General features: G+C 35.2%; 1 protein-coding gene across 1 annotated transcript in view; it reads left to right on the top strand.

The window, feature by feature from the left end:
- The window catches only part of LOC124232964 (zinc transporter 9), a 92,818-nt gene that overhangs the window by 51,978 nt on the left and 15,581 nt on the right, over window positions 1-25,259 (top strand). Inside the window, exons 8-14 of the mRNA XM_046649932.1 lie at window positions 5,279-5,346; window positions 7,555-7,657; window positions 16,878-16,933; window positions 19,333-19,468; window positions 22,144-22,183; window positions 23,014-23,085; window positions 23,549-23,656. Coding sequence (XP_046505888.1) covers window positions 5,279-5,346; window positions 7,555-7,657; window positions 16,878-16,933; window positions 19,333-19,468; window positions 22,144-22,183; window positions 23,014-23,085; window positions 23,549-23,656 — 583 coding nt within the window. The remainder of the gene's footprint in view (window positions 1-5,278; window positions 5,347-7,554; window positions 7,658-16,877; window positions 16,934-19,332; window positions 19,469-22,143; window positions 22,184-23,013; window positions 23,086-23,548; window positions 23,657-25,259) is intronic.

The raw sequence follows: 25,259 nt of genomic DNA, 5'->3' as shown, positions 1-25,259 counted from the left end.
ATCCAGTTTCAATAATTATCAACAGTTTGGCCATTCTCTTCTTTAAGGAGCAGTTCTCCAATTGGTTTTATTGTGGAACTTATGAGTGGCTTTAACAGGATGCTTCCCAAGAGGCTTGTGAATCCTGGCTCCTTGTGAATCTCTTGCTTTTCCGGATTTTGCTTCTCTCTCTCTCTTTTTTTTTCCCCATTCTTTTTAAATTGAGATAACATTGGCTTATACCATTATATAAATTTCAGCCGGCATCATTATATTTTGACCCTTGTGTAGACTACATCATGTTCACCACCCAAAGACTAATTACCGTCCATCACCATACACATGAGTCCAGTCACTCCTTTCACCCTGCTCCCTCCCCTCGTCCCCTCTGGTAACTACCAGTGTAATCTCTGTATCTATATGTTTGTTTGTTGTTGTTAGTGTTGTTTTTATCTTCTGTTTTTGAGTGAGGTCATACACTATTTACTTTATCCGGCTGACTTATTTCACTTGGCATAATACCCTCAAGGTCCATCTACATTGTCTCAAATGGCAAGATTTCATCTTTTTAAGGCTGAGCAGTATTCCATTGTGTATATATACCACATCTTCATTATCTGTTTGTCCCTTGATAGGCACCTAGGTTGTTTCCAAGTCTTGGCTATTGTGAATAATGCTGCAGTGAACAGTGGGGTGCATATATCTTTACACATTCATGTTTTCATGTTCTTTGGATAAATACCCAGGAGTGGGATAGCTGGATCATATGGTATTTCTGTTCTTTATCTTTTTGAGGAAGATCAGCCCTGAGCTAACTACTGCCAATCCTCCTCTTTTTGCTGAGGAAGACTGGCCCTGAGCTAACATCCATGCCCATCTTCCTCTACTCTATATTTGGGATGCCTACCACAGCATGGCTTGCCAAGCAGTGCCATGTCCGCACCTGGGATCCGAACTGGCAAACCCTGGGCCGCCAAAGCGGAACAAGCACACTTAACCACTGCGCCACTGGGTCGCCCTAGACTGTCTTGAGTTTCTAGAGAATAAGGTGTTCAGAGGAAAAGGAATACCTGCTACTGGTGGTGGGCACTTACACACTTCTTCCTTCTCTGATTTCCATGAAGAGAGATTTTTTTTCCCCTGATACTGTTGGTCTCTTGCATATTAACCTCCCCTCCTCCCCACTGGCCCCCTGCAGGTTGACTAAGTTTAGTGAGGTAAGTAAACTGGTAAGCTTGGGAGAGAATGCTGGGCCTACTTAGCTACCTCCTTTACTTTGGGATTTGGTACACACTCTCTTCTGTTCCACCATGACTCTGTATCTGGGAAAAGGGATAGAGCTGGCTATAATTTACTGGGTACGTCTAAATAGAAGAGTCTTTAAAATCTAATGCACTGGCTTGGAACTTTGAGAAACAGCTGAGGAAAATAAATAAATAATGAAATTTCAGGTTGATAGTGGGGCTGTGCCATGTAAGAATTTGTTTTTGGTAAGACCATCACTGCTTACGGCAGTACTGTATTGTCCCCTGGCAGGCAGGCCACAATAATCTTGAATCAGTAGAAATTAGCTATCATTTGAAAGTGCACGTTCTGTAGAACAGGCTACTGTAGCTTAAACTTGAATTGTACAGATGCATCTGGGCCAATTTTGCCAAGAAAAGCTGAGAAGGGATTCCATTTCAGGTATTAGGGGAGAAAAATGCTTTTTTTGGGGGGGCGGGGTGCACTTTAACAGCATTTTTCAGTCAAGTCTGCAGGCCAGGACTTTAAAGATCACCTCCTAAGTTCCCTGTGCACAAGAAGCAAAAGAAGAAGCTTCAAGCTTTAAACACTAGGGCCAGGTCTTGACAAACAGTGAGCAATGAGATACCCCAAATTCTGTTTTGAATTGCTTTCAGGGCTAAAACAAGGAACTGGGCAGGGACAAGTCTTGTCCATATGGTTTCAACTTGAACTTAGATTTGTAAACTATAAAATCTAACCACAGTTCTAGATTTCTGAGTTCTACTGATTCTTGATAAATAAAGACCAGAGTATGTGTGTTTTATTATGTTGTTATAATGAGAGTATGCTGTAATCTTTTGGTTGAATAGAGAAAAAACTCAAATTATTATAGGAAGAGTAAGTAGAAAATGAACACAAATAAATGAAAATATGCTGCTTAAAGTGGCAGAGGAAAAAGATTTCTTTAGAAGAAAAGTTTGAGAACTTGTGGGATGAACAAGACAGATAGGGAAATGAAATGAGATCTTTAAAACCAGAATAGAGGGGCCAGCTCCGTGGCCGAGTGGTTAAGTTCACGCGCTCCGCTGCGGCGGCCCAGGGTTCGGATCCTGGGCACGGAAATGGCACCACTCGTCAGGCCATGTTGAGGCGACATCCCACATCCCACAACTAGAAGGACCTGCAACTAAGATACACAACTGTGTACAGGGGGGCTTTGGGGAGATAAAGCAGAAAAACAAAAAAGATTGGCAACAGTTGTTAGCCCAGGTGCCAATCCTTAAAAAAAAAAAAAGCAAGATTGGCAACAGTCATTAGCCCAGGTGCCAATCTTTAAAAAAAAAAAAAAACCAGACTAGAATGTTATAATAAGGAAAAAGAGATTCACTGAGTTCAAATTGTTCTGATAAAGAAGGCTGTAGAAAAGGTGAAAATGTGTTGGTAATAACTAAGTCAGAAATAGTGACAAGGTCCAAGGAAATCTAGTAGCAAGAGAAGCAAAATCTGCACAGCAAAGGAAACCATTAACGAAATGAAAACACGAGCTAATGATTAGGAGAAGATATTTGCAAGCCGTATATCTGATATGCAGTTAATATTCACAATATATAAAGAACTCATACAAGTCAACAACAATAATAAAAACAACCCAAGTGAAAAATGGGCAAAGGATCTGAACAGACATTTTTCCAAAGAAGATATATAGAAGGCCAACAGGCACATGAAAAGATATTCAACATCACTAATTATTAGGGACATGCAAATCAAAACCAGAATGAGATATCACCTCAAGTCTGTCAAAATGGGTATAATTAACAAGACAAGAAATAAGTATTGGAGAGGATGTGGAGAAAAGGGAACTCTCATAGACTATTGGTGGGAGTGCAAACTGGTACAGCCACTACGGAAAACAGTAGGGAAATTCCTCAAAAAATTAAGAATAAAGGGGCCGGCCCGGTGGCGCAGCAGTTAAGTTTGCACATTCCGCTTTGGCAGCACAGGGTTCACCCTTTTGGATCCCGGGTGCGGACATGGCACTGCTCATGAAGCCATGCTGTGGTAGGCGTCCCACTTATAAAGTAGAGGAAGATGGGCACGGATGTTAGCTCAGGGCCAGTCTTCCTCAGCAAAAAGAGAATTGGCGGCAGATGTTAGCTCAGGGCTAATCTTTCTCAAAAAAAAAAAAAGACAGTCTTTCTCTTGGTTTTCCTCTAGTTTCATTAATTCCTCTTCCTCCTCTGTCTCCTTTGCTAAAGACTCTGCTTTTTTTACCCAGACTTCAAGCGTTAGAGATTCATTATAGAGCCTTTTATATTTAAGTCCATTAGCAAGTCCCATTGGCATTTTCTCTAAAATAGACACCTGGTATGACTGCTTCCTCATCATGTTCCTTAGTCTAGGGCATCACCATCTCTTACCTGGAATAACCTCCTGACTGATCTCTCCACTTTTGCTTTGCCCTCATAACTCATTCTCTGCATCATAAACTGTATCTTTTTAAAACACAAATCAAGCTATATCAAGGATCTGCTTAAAATACTCATCAACGGCTTTTTTTTGCCATTGTAGTAAGATTCACATTCCTTACCATAGTCTACAAAGTCCTTTGAGATGTGGCCCCTGCTTCCTCCTCTCACCTCAACTCCTGCCATTTTCCCAGTGCTTCAGCCATACTGGCCTTATTTTTATCCTTTGTACACACCAAACTTATTTCTGTTCCAGAGTGTTTGAATATGCAGTATATTCTGCCTGAAACATTCTTCTTCCAGGTTTTTTCATGGTTGCCTCCTTTTCATCATCGAGCCTCTTTCCCTGTCTAGTGAAGTTAAAATAACCCTTCCCACCACAACCACCCTCCCAACATACATTATTCTCTCAGTACTCTGTTTTATTTTCTTTATTAGATTCATCACTATCTGATATTACATATCTGTCTGTGGCTTTATTCTCTTTCTGTATTAGACTGAGATTTATGAAGGCAGGGATTCTGTTTTGCTTACTGTCATGCCCCACCATCTAGAACTGTGCCAGGCATGTAGTAGTTGCACAATAAATATTTCTTGAATAAGTGACATAAGGCAGAAATGTATGAAGTTCTTTAGTGGAAATGTAAAGTGTTATAATAAATTTGTAGTACAGTGAGCATTTATTCTCTGTGGGGTACCAAGGAAGGATTTATGTAGAAGGGTGACCCTTGGCTAGCAATGGAAGAGGATGACAGATTTGGACAGATTGCAGTGGGAGATGATAGCATTCCAGGCAGAGGAAGAACACAGAAAGGAGAAAAAACACAGAGCGTATATATTCAAGGGACAGTAAAAGAACATTTAGCTCAAGAAAAATATTTTCTCTGAATATATTTTTCTACTTGTTTTATTTCCTTTTGTTTTGGTCTGTTTTGGAGTTAAACACATTATCGTCACTTGAGGTCTTTGGTCTTTAGGAGTTAAATTAGAGCAGCAAACTTGTTGGCTTTGGCTGTTGCTCGTTTAAAAGTTGAGAAGTTGCTAAAGAAATGGAAAAATTTTAGAGTATGTTGATTTTAGTTGAATAGATTTTTATCATTTTACCACTAGTTGCTATATAAGCAGCTCAGATCCTTTCGGGAAGTAGGCAGGAAATGAATGACAAGAAACAAAACAATTAAGGTTCTGGCAAAGGACCCAGATGCACTTTCAATTATCATCTTCCCACTTTTTTTTTTTTTTTAAGATTTTATTTTTCCTTCTTCTCCCCAAAGCCCCCCCCAGTACATAGTTGTATGTTTTAGTTGTGGGTCCTTCTAGTTGTGGCATGTGGGATGCCACTTCACCATGGCTTGATGAGCAGTGCTAGGTCAGCGCCCAGGATCCAAACCAGCGAAACCCTTGGCTGCTGAAGCGGAGCGCGTGAACTTAACCACACGGCCAGCCCCTTCCCACTTTTTAAAGAGAAAATTTTGCACAAAAACAGTAAGTTAACCTAGTTGTTTAGAGGCTTTGAAAGAGGAGATACCTTCTGGTGTGTTAGAGTCACTTATAAGTATTATAGTGCTGCTTTGGGAAATTTTAGAGATTTTCCTTTTTTTTTGTAGCCACGCTCCAGAACTACATCAGTTTTTTTTAAGGGGCCAGGAAAAGTGGTGATGGTTGCCATTTGCATGTAAGTACTAAAAAATAAGCCTTTCGAAATAAAAATATATTGTTTTTAATGTGTATATCTCTGATTAAATAAATTTATTATTTGATATCTAGATAAAGAGTTACAGGTTTATATTGTTTTAGGAGGAAGTGAATAAGTCTTTGTTCTTATCAATAAAGTGATGAAGAGTCCACATAGATGCCCATGCTTGTGCCATGTGTATGTTTGGTGTAGTAAGATCTAAGAATAGTGGCTACCTGAAAATCCTCTCTTATTTCATTGGAATTGATAGAAGTCTTTTTTAAAAAGTTGACTTGCCCAAGGTTGTTTTCACAGTAACTAAACTAATCTGGGTTATAGCTACTGAACAATATCTATACTCTTATTTTTCTGCCACTTACCTTGGAAGAACATACTTGATGTTTTCGCCTTTCTTTTTTCCTCTTCTTGATTTCTCTTGTTTTCTTTACCTTTTATACGTTTTGCTGATTAATCTATTTTAGGATGTCTAAAAGCATTAATTCCATGATTCATTAGTTCTTTTATTTCTAAAATATGCATATTACATGTGCCAGGAATTGTCACAGGGTCTTGAAATATAAAGATATAATACATAATTCTTATCATCAAGAGTTGGAGGGACGCTAGACCAGAGGAATTCATTTGCAATAATATAAAAAAGAGAGAATGATTTACTAAACGAGGGTGGTGGTGGTAGAGATGGAGAGACATGGTTAGGTTCAAAAAGTATTTTGAAGGTATGGTTAAGGATGAGGCCCAGGTTTTTGGTTTGGATAATTAGATAGTTATTACACCATCCCTGAGAGAAGGCACACTGGAAGGAGAGGCTGAGTGAGAGCAAAGGAAATGGTGAGTTCATTTTTGAGCTTGAGTTATCTGTAGGGCACCCCAGTAGAGTTGGTCAACAGAATTAATTCTTTTTATCATTAAAACGTGGTTAATAATTAAAGCTTTCTTCATTGGAGGAGTGTACGTAATGTGTGTAAACTGCTTAGCATAGTACCTGGTACATAAAATGTACTTGATTATTATTACTGTTAATATATATTGGTCTGAAGCTCAGGAGGGACATTTGGATTAGTGATTTAGAGTTGAGAGTTATTAGTATATAGATGATAATTAAAGCCTTAGGAGTAATTAAGAATACCTGGAGAATGTGTATATAATATAAGGAAGAAAAAGCCCTCAGGAAAAAACTTTGAAGATTGCTAACATTTAAGAAATGAATTGAGGAAAAAAACCCTGTAGAGGAGACCGAGGAAGAGGAAGGGGAGTGGTAGGGAGAAAACCAGGAGTATCATGGAAGCCAGGGAAGACAGTATTTTAAGAAAATAGTGGCAGATACTTCTGTGAGAGTAAGGAAAATATTAAAATGTTTCCAGGAATTTAATAGCAAGAAATGGTTGGTGTGTTGATAAGAACAATTTAATGAGGTATTTGAGGCAGAAGCCACTGTTTAGTGGATTGGAGACTTAGTGCAAAGTGAGACAGCAAGAACAGATATGATTCTTTCAAGAAATTACCTGAAGTGGAGGAGAGGGGGAAAGGGTAGCTGTAAGGGGATGTACAGTTTCCTCATTTATAAAATGAGGGTATTAATATTTTTTAATGTTTGTATAATAGAGTTAGAATAAAACATGTTAAGTGACTATAGTCTAGTGCCTGGGATAAATTGTACTGTCGTTATCATTGGAATCTGAACAGCTAACTTCCTCAGAGCTAACCATGTTTCTCTTAGCATCTGTGGTCTGCTGTGATACAGACATTGCTTGGTCTAGCTTTGTCTTTACCTCCGGCATCTGTCTAATTAAGTAAACAGACCTTCATTGAAGTCTTGCCTTTGACACTGGCCTACTGGACTGTGTCAAGTGCAAATCCTCTTTTACATACCTAAGACACATAATTTCTTCTCTAATTTCTTTCTGTCCGAATGTAGAACACCTTCTTTTCTTATCAGTTCTGCAGATGCACTTAAGTAACTTGCTTACACATATTGTGCCTCTTCATTTGAGTATTTAATGATACCATAATCTGTATTTTTCAAATTTGTATCCGTTACCTAAAACATAATATGTCTTGAAGGCTAGGGATTCTTTTTAATTTACTTTGAACAGAATCTAGTATAGAGGTATGAATATCAATTAAATAAGCTTCTGGTGGAAATTTTTATCCAAACCTGTGCTAAATAATTGTCTTTTTCTCTCCTAGCAATGGATTAAACTGCTTCTTTAAATTTCTTGCCTGGATTTATACTGGTTCAGCAAGTATGTTCTCAGAAGCTATACACTCTTTATCTGATACTTGTAATCAGGTGAGTGGTAAAGCTTCTGTCTTATTAATTTTAAAGTAATTTTTTTTAAGCTTTAGTCTAAAAGTTGACCTATTTAAAAACCAAATGATTCCTGTAGTTAGTTTGTGGAAGAAAATGAAAATTGTTTTAAATGATGAAGTACATAGAAATATGATCATAGTATTTTAAAGAAGGTTATTATGCTTTAAGAGCTTCCGGCAATGGAATATGAAGTAGAAGATTATCAGTCACTAAGTGTTTGGGCAAAGACTATTGTAGAAGGGATTCTTTTATTAGGTAGAAATTTTGTCTCTGAATATGAGCTCTTATAACTGTAAGAGCCAGTGAATTTAAGTGTTCTGAATATAGATATAAAATAGTTACATATGATTGATGAATTAAAATGATTTTCACATTATACTAATTGAGTATACTCATAGTATACTACTATACATTATACTACTATACTTCACATTATACTGTAGTATTTTGGGGGGGTTTTTTTGTTTGTTGTGAGGAAGATTAACCCTGAACTAACATCTGTGCCAATCTTCCTCCATTTTATGTGGGATGCCGCCACACTGTGGCTTGATGAGTGGTGCTAGGTCCACACCCGGGATACAAACCTGTGAACCCCAGGCCGCCGAAGTGGAGAACATGAGCTTAACCACTACGCCACTGGGCCGGCCCCATTAGACTAGTATTTTGAATTCTTTTCCTTAAATTTGCAAATGAAGAAGGATTTTTATAAAATTAAAATACCTTCTTAGACCCCCTTTAATCCAAGTTTTGAATACTACAAATCTAACCCTAGATGCAAAAATCCTTAAGATATAATCAAATTAAGTCCAGCAATAAATAAAAATGATAATTTGTCATAATCAAGTGAGCATTATTCCAGGAATACAAAATTAGTTTAACATTCAAAATCAGTAGCTATAGAAGGTTGGTTTGCAACAATCAGTTGCATTTCTACTATCAACAAACAAATGGAGATTGAAATTTTTAAAAAGTTCCATTTACAGTGCTATAACAAAATATTAAATGCATAAGTAAATTTAACAAAAGGTGTGTAAGACTTTTATACTGAAAATTTAAAATGTGACTGAGGGAAATTAAAGATGATCTAAAGAAATGGAGAGATATACCATGATCATGGATTGAATAACATGGGCTTAATATGTCATATCTCCCTAAATTGATCTATAGATTCAATACAATCCCAGCAGACTTTTTTTTGTAGAAATTCGCAAACTGGATGAATTCTAAAATTTATGTGAAAGTGCAAAGAACCTGGAATATTCAAAGCAATCTTGGGAAAAAAAGAAAGAAATTTAGAAGACTTCAAGACTTATTATAAAGCTGTAATAATTAAGATAGTGAGGTATTGGCATAAGGATTGACAGACCAATGGAACAGAACAGAGAGGCCAGCAACAGACCCATAGTTATGTGGTCAGTTGATTTTTGTAAAAGGCATCAAAGCAATTCAATGAAGAAAAGAAACTTTTTTCTTTTTTTTTTGAGATTGGCACCTGAGCTAACATCTGTTGCCAATCTTTGTTTTCCTTCTTCTTCTTCTCTCCAAAGCCCCCCAGTATATAGTTGTATATTCTAGGTGTAGGTCCTCATTGTACTATGTGGGATGCTACCTCACCCTGGCCTGATGAGCAGTGCCACGTCCATGTCCAGAGTCCAAACCAGTGAAACCCTGGCCCGCCAAAGCAGAGTGCGTGAACTTAACCACTTGGTCACGGGGCTGGCCCCAAGAAACTTTTTTCAATAAATGGTGCTGGAAAAATTGGATATTCATATGGAAAGAAAACCAAAGGACTTTGACCCCCACCTTACACCGTATACAAATTCTAGGTGGGTTTCAGGCCCAAATGTATGAGCAAAAAACTATGAAGATTCTAGAAGAAAAGCTAGGAGAATATCTTCTAGGTCTTTGGGTAGGCAGAAATTTCTTAAACAGGGCATAAAAACAGAACCATAAAAGAAAAAAATTTACAAATTAAACTTCATCAAAATTAAAATTTTTACGTATTAAAGGACACTCTCAATAAAATAAATAGGCAAGCCACAGATAGGGAGAAAATATTCATAACGCATATAATCTGACAAAGGATTGGTATCCAGGATAAATAAAGAACTTCTACAACTTAGTATTAAAAAGACAACTCAACTTTTTTAAGCAACTGAAGATCTGAACAGGTACTTCACAAATAAATATACATGAATGGTGGTCAGTGGATACATGAAAAGATGCTTAACACCATTAGTCATCAGGAAATGTACATTAAAACCCCAACAAGATATCTCTACACGTCCACTGGAATGGCTAAAATTAAAAAGCCTGACGACCAAATGTTGGGGAAGATGTAGAGCAACTAGACTTCTCAGACGTTGCTGGTGGAGTGTAAAATGTTACAACCGCTCTTGAAAACCTTTCTCAGTTTCTTATAAACATATGCCTACTATTTGACTCAGCAATTCAACGCCCAAGTATTTATCCAATAGAAATAAGAACAAATGAGGGGCCAGCCCGGTGGCATGGTGGTTAAGTTTGCATGCTCCACTTTGGCAGCCCAGGATTCGCCAGTTCAGATCCCAGGCACAGACCTACCCACGCTTGTCAAGCTGTGCTGTGGCAGGCATCCTACATATAAAGTAGAGGAAGATGGGCACAGATGTTAGCTGAGGGCCAGTCTTCCTCAGCAAAAAGAGGAGGGTTGGCAGCAGATGTTAGCTCAGGGCTAATCTTCCTCAAAAAAAAAAAAAAAAAAGAAAGAAATGGGGAAAAATGTCCACAAAGACTTGATGAGAATGTTTATAACACCTTTCTTTATAATGGACATAAGACTAGAATCCACCCAGATGTCTTATCAACAATGGAGTAGATAAACAAATTGTGGTATACTCATACAATGGAATATTATCTAGCAATAAAAAGAAATGAAATACTTAGTAAGCAGTGTATATGCATCTCCAACAATATGCTGAATAAAAGAAGGCAAATATAAAAGAGTGATTGCATTTATATGAAGTTGTAAAATGGAACTTTAATCTTTGGTTTAAAAATTTCAGAAAAATGGTTGTCTCTAATGTTGGGAGAGGATTGATTGGAAAGAGGCACAGGAGAACTTTTTGAGGTGATTGAATGGTTCTGTGTCTTGATAGGAATGTGTGTTACAAGGGTGTGAATTTGTCAAAACTCAAAGAACTGTATGTTCTGGATTTGTACATTTCATTGTGTGTGAATTTTACATCAAAATTAAAAATTTTCATTTGTGGAAATGTGATTACTGAGTACGTATTTGATAATATTAAGGAATTAGTATTAATTTTTAAAACTATGACAATGGTTTTGTGACTATATTTTCTAAAAGGCTTAGGTTTTTTTTTAGAGATTTATCCAAAATATTTAAAGATGAAATGGTATGGTGCTTGGAATTTGCTTTAAAATGTTCATGGGGAAGTGGATATGGATTAGATAGAACAGGTGGGGTCATGTATTTGTAATTGTTGAAGCTGAGTAATGGATGAGATGCGTTTATTGAAATGTTCTGTTGGGTTTTTTGAATTGTATTATCGATCTATCTATCTGTACTTTAGAATGTTTCCATAAAGTAAAGTGCAGAAAGACAATATGTAGATTGTGGTCATCTTTTTAAGTGTACACCTCCCCCCCCCAATATGGCAGAAACATATTCACATAAGCAACATTAAAAACTATATACAGTTTATAAACCTTGTATATAAACCTAGTCTGAAATATACTCCACACTCCTAAGTGGTCTGTTCTCCTATACTATTTGAATTTCTTTACAATGAGCATGTATTAGGTTTGTAACTACAATAACAATTTTTGTAACAGATTAACAATAGAGGTAAATAAAAGCTGGGATCATGTGATAGCAAGTGCTTGAAGAACTCCTTGGTAAAGAGTTTGTATGGTTTAGAGTGATTAGAAAGGCTTTGATGAAAAAAATTTCAACTGGGCCTTACTGAAACGATGGAAATTGTATTTCTCATGTCCTTTTGAAAACTATTTCTTTTGAAACCTGTAGTCACATTTTAAAAAATTTAATTTGCTGTAATATTTATATGCCATAGTATTTTTTTTTTACCTTTTGAGAGAGTAAAACACCTCCAAATTTTAAATTAGACCTGTGTCTCTAATGATATCCAGTTTTAAAGTTTCTTTGACAGTTCATTTTAGAAAACTTTTCTGCTAAATAATACATAGCACATCATTTAATATTAATTATGAATTTATTGAGCACCTGAGGTTGCAGTGTGGTAAATGTGTAGAAGAAGACACAATTCTTGCTCTATCTTCTATAAGCAAGTCATACACACAAAAAACTGGAAAGATATTCCAAGCAACATTTAAGCAGTTGTGTGATAATATGCTAACAAAGGAGAAAACCAAAAAAGGGAAAGATGATCATGGAGTGGGGAGCATTAATAATGCTTCTTGGCCATTAGATGTTAATATTCATGATGCTGTAAACCAAACAGATGTCACTTATATATACATATTTGGTATATATATATGCACATCTAGATATGTTGTAAGTGAGGAGAAAAAGGTCTGGAAGGACACATATCAAACATAACTGATGCTACTGTACCTCTAAGGGTAACAGGATTAGGGATGGTCTGTGATGTCTTATTTTTATAGTTAGAACTAATAAATATGGTCCACATTCAATTTATAAAATACTTGATTGTATCCAACACTTCGTGGCACAGCCAACCTGAATATTAAGGATTTTAAAAATAAATTGATAGGATAAAAAATTCTCAACAAAGTTGGCATAGAGGGGTTGTACCTCAACATAATAAAGGCCATATATGACAGCTCCACAGCTAACATCATAAGCAGTAGTTAAAAGCTGAAAGCTTTTCCTCTAAGATCAGGAACAAGGCAAGGATGCCCACATTCACCACTTTTATTTAACATAGTATGGGAAGTCTTAACCAGAGTAGTTAGGCAGGAAAAAAGAAAAGGCATCCAAATTGGAAAGGAGGAAGTACAAAAGGTCACTATTTGTAGATGACATGATACTATATATAGAAAACCTTAAAGACTCCACCAAAAATCTGTTAGAACTAATAAATAAATTCAGTAAAGTTGCAGGATACAAAATCAATATATAGAAATCTGTTGTGTTTCTATACACTAATAATGAACCATCAGGAAGAGAAATTAAGGGGCTGGCCCCATGTCCAAGTGGTTACGTTCGTGCACTTCACTTTGGTGGCCCAGGGTTCACTGGTTCAGATTCTGGGTGCGGACCTACACACCGCTCATCAAGCCATGCTGTGGAAGCATCCCACATAGAAGAACTGGAGTGACTTACAATTAGGATATACAACTATGTACTGGGGCTTTGGGTATAAAAAAGAAAAAAGAAGACTGCCAACAGATGTTAGCTCAGGACGAATCTTCCAAAAAAAAAAAAGAGGAGAGAAAGAGAAATTAAGAAAACAATCCCATTTACAATTGCATCAAAAAGAGTGAAATACCTAGGAATAAATTTAACCAAGGAAATGAAAGCCCTATACACTGAAAACTATAAGACATTGATGAAATAAACTGAAGAAGACACAAATAAATGGAAAGATATTCCATGCTCATGCATTGGAAGGATTAATATTGTTGAAATATCCATACTACCCAAAGCAATCTGCAAATTCAGTGCAATCCCTATCAAAATTCCATTGGCATTTTTCACAGAAATAGAACAAACAATTCTGAAATTTATATGGAACCACGAAATACCCCGAATAGCCAAAGTAATCTTGAGAAAGAAAACAAAGCTGAAGGCTTCACACTTCCTGATTTCAAACTATATTGCAAAGCTATAGTAATCAAAATAGTACAGTATTGGTGTAAAAACAGACACATAGATCAATGAAACAGAATAGAGCCTAGAAGTAAACTCATGCATATATGGTCAATTAATTTACAACAAAGGAACCAAGAGTATACAATGAGCAGTAAATGGTATTGGAGAAACTGGACAACCACATGCAAAAGAATGTAACGTCCTGGACCACTGTCTTACACCATACACAAAAATTAACTCAAAATGGATTAAAGACTTGAATGTAAGACCTGAAACCATAAAACTCCTAGAAGAAAATATAGGCTGTAAGCTCCTTGACATCGGTTTTGGCGATGATTTTTTGGATTTGACAAGAAAAGCAAAGACAGCAAAAGAAAAAATAAGCAAATAGGACTACATCAAACTAAAAGGCTTCTGCATAGCAAAGAAACCAACGAAATGAAAAGGCAACCTACTGAATGGTAAAAATTATTTGCAAGTTATATATGTGATGAGGGGTTAATATCCAAAGTATATAAAGAACTCATACTTAATAGGAAAAAAACCCAAACAATCTGATTAAAAAATGGGCTGAGGATCCAAATAGATATTTTTCTAAAGAAGACATGCAGATGGCTAACAGGTACATGAAAAGATGCTCAACATCACTAATCATCAGGGAAATGCAAATCAAAACCATCATGAGCTTTCACCTCACACCTGTTAGAATGGCTGTTATCAAAAAAATAAGAAATAAGTGTTGGCAAGGATGTGGAGAAAAGGGAACCCTTGTGCACTGTTGGTGGGCATATAAATTGGTGCAGCCACTATGAAAAACAGTATGGAGGCTCCTCAAAAAATTAAAAATAGAACTACTATATGATCCAGCAATTCCACTTCTGGGTATTTATCCAAAGAAAATGAAAACACTAACTCAAAAAATATATATGCACTCCCATGTTCATTGCAGCATAATTTACAGTAGCCAAGACATGGATACAGTGTAAGTGTCCATTGATGGATGAATGGATAAAGAAGATATGGTGTGTAAAACATACGATGGAATATTACTCAGCTATGGGAACGAATGAAATCTTGCCATTTGCTACAACATGAATGGAACTCGATGGCATTATGCTAAGTGAAATGTCAGAGAACAAAATACTGTTTAATCTCACTTATATGTGGAATCTAAAAAAAAAAAAAGCCCATAGATCAAAGAACAGATTGGTAATTGCCAGAAGTTGCGGGGTGGAGGTGGGCAAAGTGAGTGAAGGGAATCGGAAGGTACAAACTTGGAGTTATAAAGTAAATAACTCATGGGAATGTTACATAGAGCGTGGTGACTGTAGTTAATAATACTATATCACATATTTGAAAGTTGCTAAGAGAGTAAATCTTAAAAGTTCTCATAACAAGAAAAACATTCTGTAACCATGTGTAGTGATGGATGTTAACTAAACTTATTGTGGTGATCATTTCAAAATGTATGCAAATATTGAATCATGTCATACGCCTGAAACTAATATAACATGTCAATCATGCCTCGAGGAAAAAAAATGATTGAATACTCATTGACTATTTCATAAGCATTATAAACACACATGAACACACACATATATGTATACACACAGAGTGCGAATTGATAAAGAGTATTAGGAATATTTCAGTTTTAATGTACAGGTTTAAAAATTATATGTTCTTAATTTACTCTCATTCTCGTGGTTTAATTCACTGAAAAGCCATCATCTGTGTCTTAGTTAGTTTTAACCCTCTTTTCCTTTGGAATCCAGTAGAAAAATCTTGTAATATTCTGTGTATTTAGGGTAGGAGTTCCAATATCAAAATTTAAAATCCAATATGTATTTGTTATAGCCATTTTCAAGGTGATGTAATCTCCATATATTTTACTACAGAGAATGTTTCTATTAAATGTCTTGTAATCTACAGGGAAACCACATCCATGAAGAATTTGGTTATCCTGAAGCTTTACCTCTATGATTATTTGATACCATGCTGAAAAAATGGAAAAGCCCCAGCTTAGTCAAATAAAATCACATAGGGTACTCACTCAGAGCCCTTTGTATTTTTATTGAATAAATAATTCTAACAAGGTAATCTTTTTCAGATTTCTAAATTCATATCAAGTTAGAATGGAAAGGACACTACGGGCAAGTGTACTAAAATTGAGAGGTTCCAGCGGATAACACTTTCTAACAAAAGATAGAACCAAAAAACCAAATAAATAGAAATGAAACAAAGAAAGGAAGAAAAGATGAAGGCACAGGAAGAAGGAAGGGAAGAGAGAACAGTGGTAATCAGGATTAAAGACATGTTACATTTTTGCCATATTTACTTTAGTTTTTTTTTAAGGAAATAAAATCTTAGTTATAACTAGTCCTATGTCTTTTTTTTTTTCCTTAAAGATTGGCACCTGAGCTAACAACTGTTCCCAATCTTCTTTTTTTTTTTTTCCTTCTTTTTCTCCCTAAATCCCCCCCAGTATATAGTTGTCTGTTTCACTTGTGGGTCCTAGTTGTGCTATATGGGATGCCACCTCAGCATGGGCTAATGAGCGGTGCCATGTCCATGCCCAGAATCTGAACCGGCGAAACCCTGAGCCACCAAAGCGGAGCGTGTGAACTTAACCACTTGGCCACGGGGTCGGCCCCAAGTCCTACGTCTTTATTTCCTCCTTCTATACTGTAGATAATCTCTGCTCTCTATACATTGATGTGTATACTTCCTGTGCGTGGTTTTGCAGTTTTACCAGAAATGTATATGTCCATATACAATATATACTGTTTAAAATTTTTACTATTTGTTATTTGTACAGCTAAACAAGTTAGGCTTCCTCTAAAAAAATCAGACCACCCTATTCCTACTTCTTTCTTCAGAGGTATAAACACAGGTAAATGTGTGTTCTTCCAGACCTTTTCCTGTTCTTTACATTATATGTAGTTTACAAAGACGATAAAAACATAAGTTCTTCTGTACTGTACATACTATTCCTAAACTTGCTTTTTCCCCTCCCACTTAATGGTATCTCTGGGAGCTTTTACCATGTCACTATAGATAGCTCTATCCCAACTCCATTTTTTTTAACTGTTGTAGAAGTAATTTATGATTTGGCTATACCATCATTTATTTTACCACTCCTTTTGATGGAGTTTTAGGTTGCTTTCACATTTTTCATCTTTATAAGCAGTAGTGTTTTGAACTCCTTTGGGGTCGTCTTTATTTCTCTAAGGTAAGTTCTGGAAACCAGAATTGCCGGGCTGTTAGACATATGCATGTTAAGTGTTTCTTTGTCATTGTCAGATTGCACCCTCCAGATTGGCTTTACCACATTATACTCCCCAACTTGCTGATGATAATTTACCTTTTCTTTTTCCTTCTCCATAGGGTTTACTAGCATTGGGCATCAGTAAGTCTGTTCAGACGCCAGATCCTACTCATCCGTAAGGACATTTTTATTTTGCTTTTGTTTGTTTGCGTAGCAAGTGATTGAAACAAAAGCAGCTGAATTTTAGAAACCTGTTTTGTGTTAAAAATTTGGTCATTTCTTCCACTGTAGTATGTATCTAAAATGCAAGACTCACTGCTGTGTCAGAGTAACTTCAAGATAGAGTTTGAAAGTGGAGTTCATTTTTATGCTTTGTAACATAGCATAGAGATGTTGTCCCCTTCATATTTGATAACTTAACACAGCACATATTTTGATCTTAGAGTTCTGTTTCATTTGGTCAAAGGAAACATATATTCCACATTTAGACTAATAGGCCACTCAATCTAACATTTTAGTAATGCGTTCTGTTAAATGCATACTTAATATATTTTAATCCGCCTGTTGTAATTTGGAAATTGTATTCTGTTAATATTTCAAAATTGCTTATTTGTAAAATGAGTATACTTTTTAGAATGTTATTTTGAATTGTATCAGTTATTTGATAGAGATTTTTTTCTGCTGCTTCTACTAACATAACCAGCTAAAGTTTTTTTTTTAAGGTTTTTTATTTTTTTTGAGATTTTAAAAAAATTTTTTTCCTTTTTCTCCCCAAAGCCCCCCAGTACATAGTTGTATATTCTTTGTTGTGGGTCCTTCTAGTTGTGGCATGTGGGACGCTGCCTCAGCATGGTTTGATGAGCAGTGCCATGTCCGCGCCCAGGATTTGAACCAACGAAACACTGGGCCGCCTGCAGTGTAGCGCGCTAACTTAACCGCTCGGCCACGGGGCCAGCCCCTAAATAAAGTTTTTGAATTCCACATGTATCATGTTTTTTTAGCAAAGTTCAGTAATAGAACTTGATCATTCTTAAGGCAGAAAAAATGCACTTTTATCTCTGTAAAGGAATCTACCTCTATGCTTTATATAAATACTTTACTTGAAAGGAAGACAGTACTGTTTTCTTATAAATAATAGCATATTTAAATATCCTAGAACTATCAGTCAGCTAGTATAAAGAACTAGCTTTCTAGTCTGCTAATTACATATTACAATATTTTACTATCTCAAGAAAAAAGGTTTTTTTTCTGGCCAGTTTTATACACCAAAAATGTAAAAACAGGGTAAAATTTTAAAATTTTAGGTTGTGAAGATTTCTTCTTAAAGTATTTTGAAATCTACTTTGGTGCTGCCCAATGGAATTTTCTGCAATGACAGAAGGATTTCATATCTGTCCAGTATGACTAAGTGTGACTGTTGAGCACTTGAAATGTGGCTGGTGCATTGAAGAATTACATTTAAAATTTTATTTAGTTTTAATTAATTTAAATAGCCTTATGAGGCTAGTGACTTATATTGGACAGTGGAGATATACATGATTAAAAGTTTGAATAAGAACCTACAAATTCCTTGAAAACATATAAAATAAAAGTAATGCCATTTAATTTAGATCTTAATTTACTGTAACTTAAATAAATATATGTATCATGTATTACTTTGGGGGACTTTAGAAGAAAGTAAATTTTTCTAAATCGAACTGGTAGAACATTGTCACATCTATAAACCTAGAATTCACAATGGCAAGGTATGTATTTGGAAAAAGAATTCAAAAAATAATTTTAATTGAGAACTCTTGTTTAAATTTGCATCTGCCAGAAGGGTGCTGTAGAGTTTGGATTTGGGAGTAAATTTCTCAGGAAATATTTTTATTAATGAGAGATTCTTTCCCTCTTACAGTATGTCGTATTTTTGAACTTGTCAATTCTCAGTACTTTATTGGTGCAAATAACAATACAAAATAATGCACATATTTACTGAAGATTCTTGAAAAATAATTGAGATTTAAAAATAAACATTGCTGTAAAAATACCCAAAAAAGTGAAGCTCTTAGTCCTAGTAATAGTAGTTAGCTGTTGTGTGCTAAACTATTCAGAACCAGCAACAAGTATCCAGCTTCAAATTATAGGTAATATAAATCATTGATAGGCTGTACAAGAAGACCAAAATATTCAATTAGAAGCTTCATTACAAGGAAATTTAAGTGTTGTCTTCTTATTAAACATCTGAATATATTCAAAGAAAGATTAATTTTACCAGCATTTCTGATCCATAATAGTAAAGTAACTCTAGTAAATCAAAACAGACTGTGTGGAAAAGGGATTAGAAAATACCTGAATTAAATCATATTCACTCTATTTTTATGTATTTTCAAAGATCTTGCAGTTTCTTCCACTTTATATATTGATTTTTTGATTAGATTTGAGATTGGCACTTAGATTTTACTTAAGTATAAAACTATAACATCTTAATATTGTAAGAAGTTTGTTTTCTTTTTCGTTGACCTATTAGAGATACATTTTGAAAGGAAGCCATTTGTATTTCTTGTAAACTATATTATCTTTTTTATTTTTCAGGTATGGATTTTCAAATATGCGCTATATTGTTTCGCTAATTAGTGGTGTTGGTATTTTCATGATGGGTGCAGGATTATCTTGGTACCATGGGATCATGGGATTGCTTAATCCTCAACCAATGGAATCTCTTCTATGGGTAATCCTTTTATTTCCTTCAGTTTTGAAGTATTATGAAGTAGTGATTAAGTACAGTAAAATGCCATTGTCCATATTGATGTTAAAGGGATTAACATATACCTTTTGACTGTAATATAGGGTTATGTATCTCTAGTTGTGATGCTTAGAACACAACTGCCCATGACCTCTAAATCCATGTAATTCAATGTTGTTGAACAAGAGTATCTCTGTAGGTACAATCATTAAGCACGGCCTTTTTGGTTAAAATCTTGGGCAGTTCTGTTAATTTCTCTAGTTACTATTGGAGAGCAAGAAGACCTCTTTTCATTTTTAGTCCCAAGAATAATAATCCTATCAGTAATTAAAATATCCAGTCCAATGTAGGTGTTGTATGTTGGAATTGTATGTAAAGTTAAAGCTTCTGCTTTCCTCTTGGTAGGAAGCCTGCACTGGGAGAGTGAGAGGATGGGATCATGGTCATCTTCTGTATTTTCCCACCTAGGGCCCCTACCCTTCTCTCCTACTTCCCAGGTTGCCTCCGGCAGCATTGAAGGCAGGGATAGGGCCCAGAAAAGTAGTACTTAACTAGTACCTATGTCACTTTGCGCTGATTTCCCCTGGCCGTGGTAGGTACTTAAAGCTGTCTTTTTCTCTCATGGGAACTTCTTGGAGATTACCCTCCTTGACCTCTCTAACTGTAGCTTCCTTGACAAGCACAGATTGGTCACGTGGCACCCCCTCTCAGCTTCTTCATCTTAGCACTTCCAGACTATTTCTGCTGATGTTTTCTTGCATTTGGCATGAAGGCCTTTTGGGCAATTGATCTCTTTTCAGAACACTCCTACTCAGAATTCCATGTCTGAGTGGGAATGGACATCTTTAACAGACATCTTTAACACACTCTCTGTGAGAGTGCAGTTTTTTTCTCAAACACAAACATCTACTCTGCTTCCACAGCCTATATCAATTAGTAGACTTGCCTATAGCTTTATTTTTCAGGTGTTCGTTAGATTCAGTTCACTGCGATCTTAAACTCCAGGGACACACATTAAGCTTTCTGAGCAATCTCAACAGCTCAACAGCTTTCTCCAAAGAAATCTTCACTTTTGACCTTCTTAACCTCAGCTCCTCTTATATGGGCTAGTGGCTGTGGAGCTGGGAGCTGTAATACCAGGCTTTGGCCCCTTTCTGTGCAAGGCCTGAATCGATGGTATAGAACCTCATTTTGGAATGTAGGGGAACTTGTAACCTGTTTTGTTCTCAACCAGAATGAGTCTCATTTTAACATCTTGTTAGACCTACACAATATCAAGCCTATTAAACTAGGTTTTTCCTACATTTTTTATCGAATAACTTCTTACCATAATACATTTCATATAATTAAAAAGAGCAAGTATATTTCCTCCATTCTGAACAAGTTTGGCCATTTTATAGATACCTCATCCTCCTAGCATTCATCTGATTTGTACAATATTACTTTACAGAGGCAAAGAGGCCAGTGACTCTAGAGTTAGGGATTGATTAATTAGTTAAATTTTTAATTGTGTCTAAGTTTTAAAGCTTCTAGAAGTTCCTTTATCTTTTTGTAACTAAATGGGGTCCCATCAGACTATGGACTCTTCATTAATAAATAGATTTAACACACCATAGACCAGTTTATGTTTGATTGATATTATCTTGGATTCCTTGGCTGATATATGCTGTCTCCTTTATTGAGTGAGAAGTGTATCTTAAATCGTTTCTGGAAGGAGATAGAAAGATTAAAAAGAATTATTGGGAAGTTTGCCTTTTATTTTAATTAAATTTCAGATTGGCAGTAAGATTCAGTGGAAAGTGCCTAGAATTGAGACTGTAAAGCTAGTATTCTAGTTCTTACTCTTGTGTCGTTTCTGTGCACTCAGGCAAATCCCATAGCCTTGGGAAATCTCATTTGCCTTAACAGAATTATAAGAGTGTTAGACTAGGTTAGAAATTTTCAAACCTCTGTTTCAGGGAAGCGCTAGGGTTCCCAAAAGGTAATGTTGAAAATTCTACAGATGTTTGGTTTGGTTTCATTTAAAATTTTTAAAAATTTGTGTTGCTAGATTAACTCTTTCTACAGAGCTTGGATTAAAGCTTTTCTTGGTGTCTTTATTTAATTCAAGAGTGTCCTAGAACTGCAAGGAAAGTGTGTTACCTCCCCCCCAAAAAATTGATTACTGTTTGTAACTACTTATCTTTCTGAATCAGGATTCAGAAAGGATTCTCTTGGTGCTGGGCACCTGAACAAAATCCAGAAGTTATTGGGTATGGGTGTGGATCTCACTGTATCTGGTATTCACACCCCAGATTTCAAATGTTTTTCGTTTTGAACTTCAAAAAAATTTCTATTCTCATTAAGTAATTCTTTCATCTTTTATATCATGAATTTAACTTAGGTCATGGTATATCATTCTGTGGAGTATATATATATAGATTATTCTTCCAAGTATTAAAAAATGAGATGGTCATCACTCTTTTAACTTTTATTTGTTTCCTCTTATGAAGATACCATCTATCTCATTGTCTTCATTTGAGCTTTTCCCATCAAGATGCTTATCTGGCTAGGATTTGAATCTATATTCCTGTTTTAAACATTACAAACTTTGTGCATGAACCATTGTTATTCTTTAGTGAAATATTAGCTTATGCTTTATTTTAATACTTATTTTCTAGGCATATTGTATTTTAGCGGGATCATTGGTATCAGAAGGAGGTATGTACTGTCACAGTATCTCTTTATTCTTAATTTTGTAATATATATTCAGCAGTCAGTTTCTATAGATTGCTTTGCTAAGTTCCATTGATTGAAGAAAACTGAAGGAATTGGAATCTAAGTTTTGCCTACTTCGAGGGAGGAAATTCTTTGAATGATGTACTATGGTTGTTCCTGTAATGGATGGGGGCAAGGGAAAAACTAGTTTTTTGTTCTTGAGCATCATATCATAGTGCTCAGAACATTTTAAATGGAGTCTAAAAACATAACTATATACTGAGTTTTAAAAGTCAAATTTTAGTAATGTTAATCAGAGAAGGATATTTCTTTTTGCAATTCAGATATCTCAAAGTTTCTGGAAGTTTCAGCTATAGCAGTATTATGACAGAGAAGTGCTAATATCATGTATGAAACTGCCTAATTCACTGTTCTGCTCATAGTATGTTTTCTCCTCAAACATTATTTTCTATGCAAAATTTTCCCTTCGTCTTTCACAGTCTGTAAAATGGTGATAATACCACTTGCCTCAAAAGGTTGGGAGGATCAAAGTGACTGTGCTTAGTGTGGTGCCTGCCAAATAGTAGCTGTCCAATAAATTAAGGCAGCTGTTGTGGTAACGATATTTAAATTATTATGGTTTAGAAATATGGGATTCATTGTATTATGATGATTAATTGGGATCTTTACAATGACTAGTTGATATAGAACTTGTCTTTATTGACAACCTGGCATTAAAGTCTTGTACCTATTTATTTATCTTTTGAGATGCCATCTTTAAAGTTTGGAGGCATGAAGTTTCTTCCATGCTGATATGAATGCTTTTCTTTCAGCAACACTTCTTGTTGCTGTAAATGAACTTCGTAGGAGTGCTCGGGCCAAAGGAATGTCATTTTACAAGTATGGTACGTATTTTAGAAATGAGGTGTATTATTTCATCTCCTTCATTTGCTTAAAATTGCCTAGAACTATTACTTTGTTCCTTATAGATGTGTACAAAATATATCTCAGTATCTTTCCTACCTGTGTGGCTGTTACATATACATCAGCTCTTTCAAAAAAGAGAAATGTAGTGTAATTTGACCATGAATAGTTTATATTTGGATTTAACTTAACTGAACTACAGTATTCCTGTCTATGCTTATGTAACTTGAGAAAGTAATTTGACTTTAAATATCAGTTATTGTTAACATTTAAACCAAGAATTTATATTTACATTGGACAGGGTTTTTGAAATCACAGTCTCACACATTTTTTATCTTAATTTATGTCTTAATTTTAAATGTATGCTTACTAAAATGTTACCTGATAGTATCAAGTTAAGGTTTCAGAAAGTTTTCTTTTCTTGCCTTTACCCCAATGATTAAGTCATGGAAAGTCGCGATCCTAGTACAAATGTTATATTATTGGAGGATACTGCAGCAGTCCTGGGAGTGACAATAGCAGCCACTTGTATGGGCCTGACTTCTATAACAGGTAAATATACTTACGTTACAGGTGATTTATTTGTTTTACTTAAATAATTCTTTAATATGTTTGGTATTTTCTTTTATGTTCATTGAATAATTTTAAACCAATTAGATAGTTAAATGCTAATTCCATACTAACCATTTCTTTGTATAAGACAAGACAGTAAAATTTTCACATTTCTCTGAGTTAGAAATTTCTTTTAGTTAGAATTAAAGAAGGCTGTTAATAGGGCATTTCTGTAATGTAAACCTTTCTAGCTGTGACTTAATGTATTATGTAGCTACTCTGAGCTTTAAGTTCTTTACTATAAGAGTATTGATAATATTTTTCCTACTGACCTCACAGGTTTATTAAGATAATATGACAGAGACCTTTAATAAACTCTAAAATTCTAAATAAGTATGTTTTATGGCTCTTGTTTGTCTGTCTTTTTCCACTGTTAGTGCCAGTAATGACTGTTGTTACTTTCCTGTTTCCTTGACTCTCTAGTTGTTTCCATCCTCATTTTGGTAGTTAGTTAAGTGTTTTGAAGGCCTGTACAGTATAAGTGAATGAGGAGACAAAAATATTAAGAACAGTGTGACTTGATGAATAAGTCAGCTTTTAATAGATTCTTTTCTTTTGCATAATAATATAAACCAGTCAAATCAAACTTACAAAATTTTTGTCTTAAGAGTTTCACATTATTTTATTTAATTAAATTAATTCATTTAAATTAAATAACATGCCAAGAAATAAATAAAATATTTTCTAGTTAATATTCCTCTGATTTCTGTAGGATTATTTATACATGTATATTTTAAATAAAAATAATTAGTTAAATTTGAATTTCTAAAGAGCAGTGTTTGATTTTAAACTCTATAATTACAAAACAGTTGGATCATTTCTAATACTTTAATAGATAAGTTAGTTTACTTTTTAGTGTTATATTTTGACTAAATGTTAGTAAAACTAGAATGTAAATTGAGATTCTTTTAGTAAAATGAATGTTTTATCGAGTATTAAGAGAGTTAAATTTAATATTGACATTTGATCTTTGGAATAAAAAGACTTCTAATCATAAAATCCTTATGTGTAAAATTTATTATAGAGATTTAAAATATAATATTTATTGTTGTCTGTTGTATAAATATTAACCTATACATTCATAGATAATAAATCAGTTTTTCTTGTTGGTTGAACGAGAGAGAATTAAGCTCTAACCACCTAAGGCAGACTATAGAATCAGAGTCAGCTGGAGGGCTTGGGAAGACACAGAATGCCAGGCCCCACCTCTAGAATTTCTGGTTCAGAAGGACTTGGGTGAGCCCTGGGAATTTGCATTTCTACCAAGTACTTGCGTGATGCTGATGCTCCTAGTCAAGGGACCATACTTTGAGAACCACTGCTCTAAGGTACCTGTAGCATGCAGTGAATTAATCTCTCTCCTTTGGAGAATGGTACTAGCTATGTATCATCCTTGGTTGAATGAGAAAAGAGTGACCCACATCATTTTTGTATGGTTTAATTCTCTCACAGAACCTTGGTAAGAATAAGACACAAAAAATGATTATTTCACTCAGCTTTATCTCACAATTATTTTGTCAGCCTGAGATAGGAAAAGTGCTAT

This window comes from Equus quagga, unplaced genomic scaffold (assembly GCF_021613505.1).
Source record: "Equus quagga isolate Etosha38 unplaced genomic scaffold, UCLA_HA_Equagga_1.0 146_RagTag, whole genome shotgun sequence".
In the NCBI taxonomy this organism is placed as follows: Eukaryota; Metazoa; Chordata; class Mammalia; order Perissodactyla; family Equidae; genus Equus; species Equus quagga.
The sequence above is the reverse complement of the archived record's forward strand: the minus strand, read 5'-3'. Positions and strand labels throughout refer to the sequence as shown.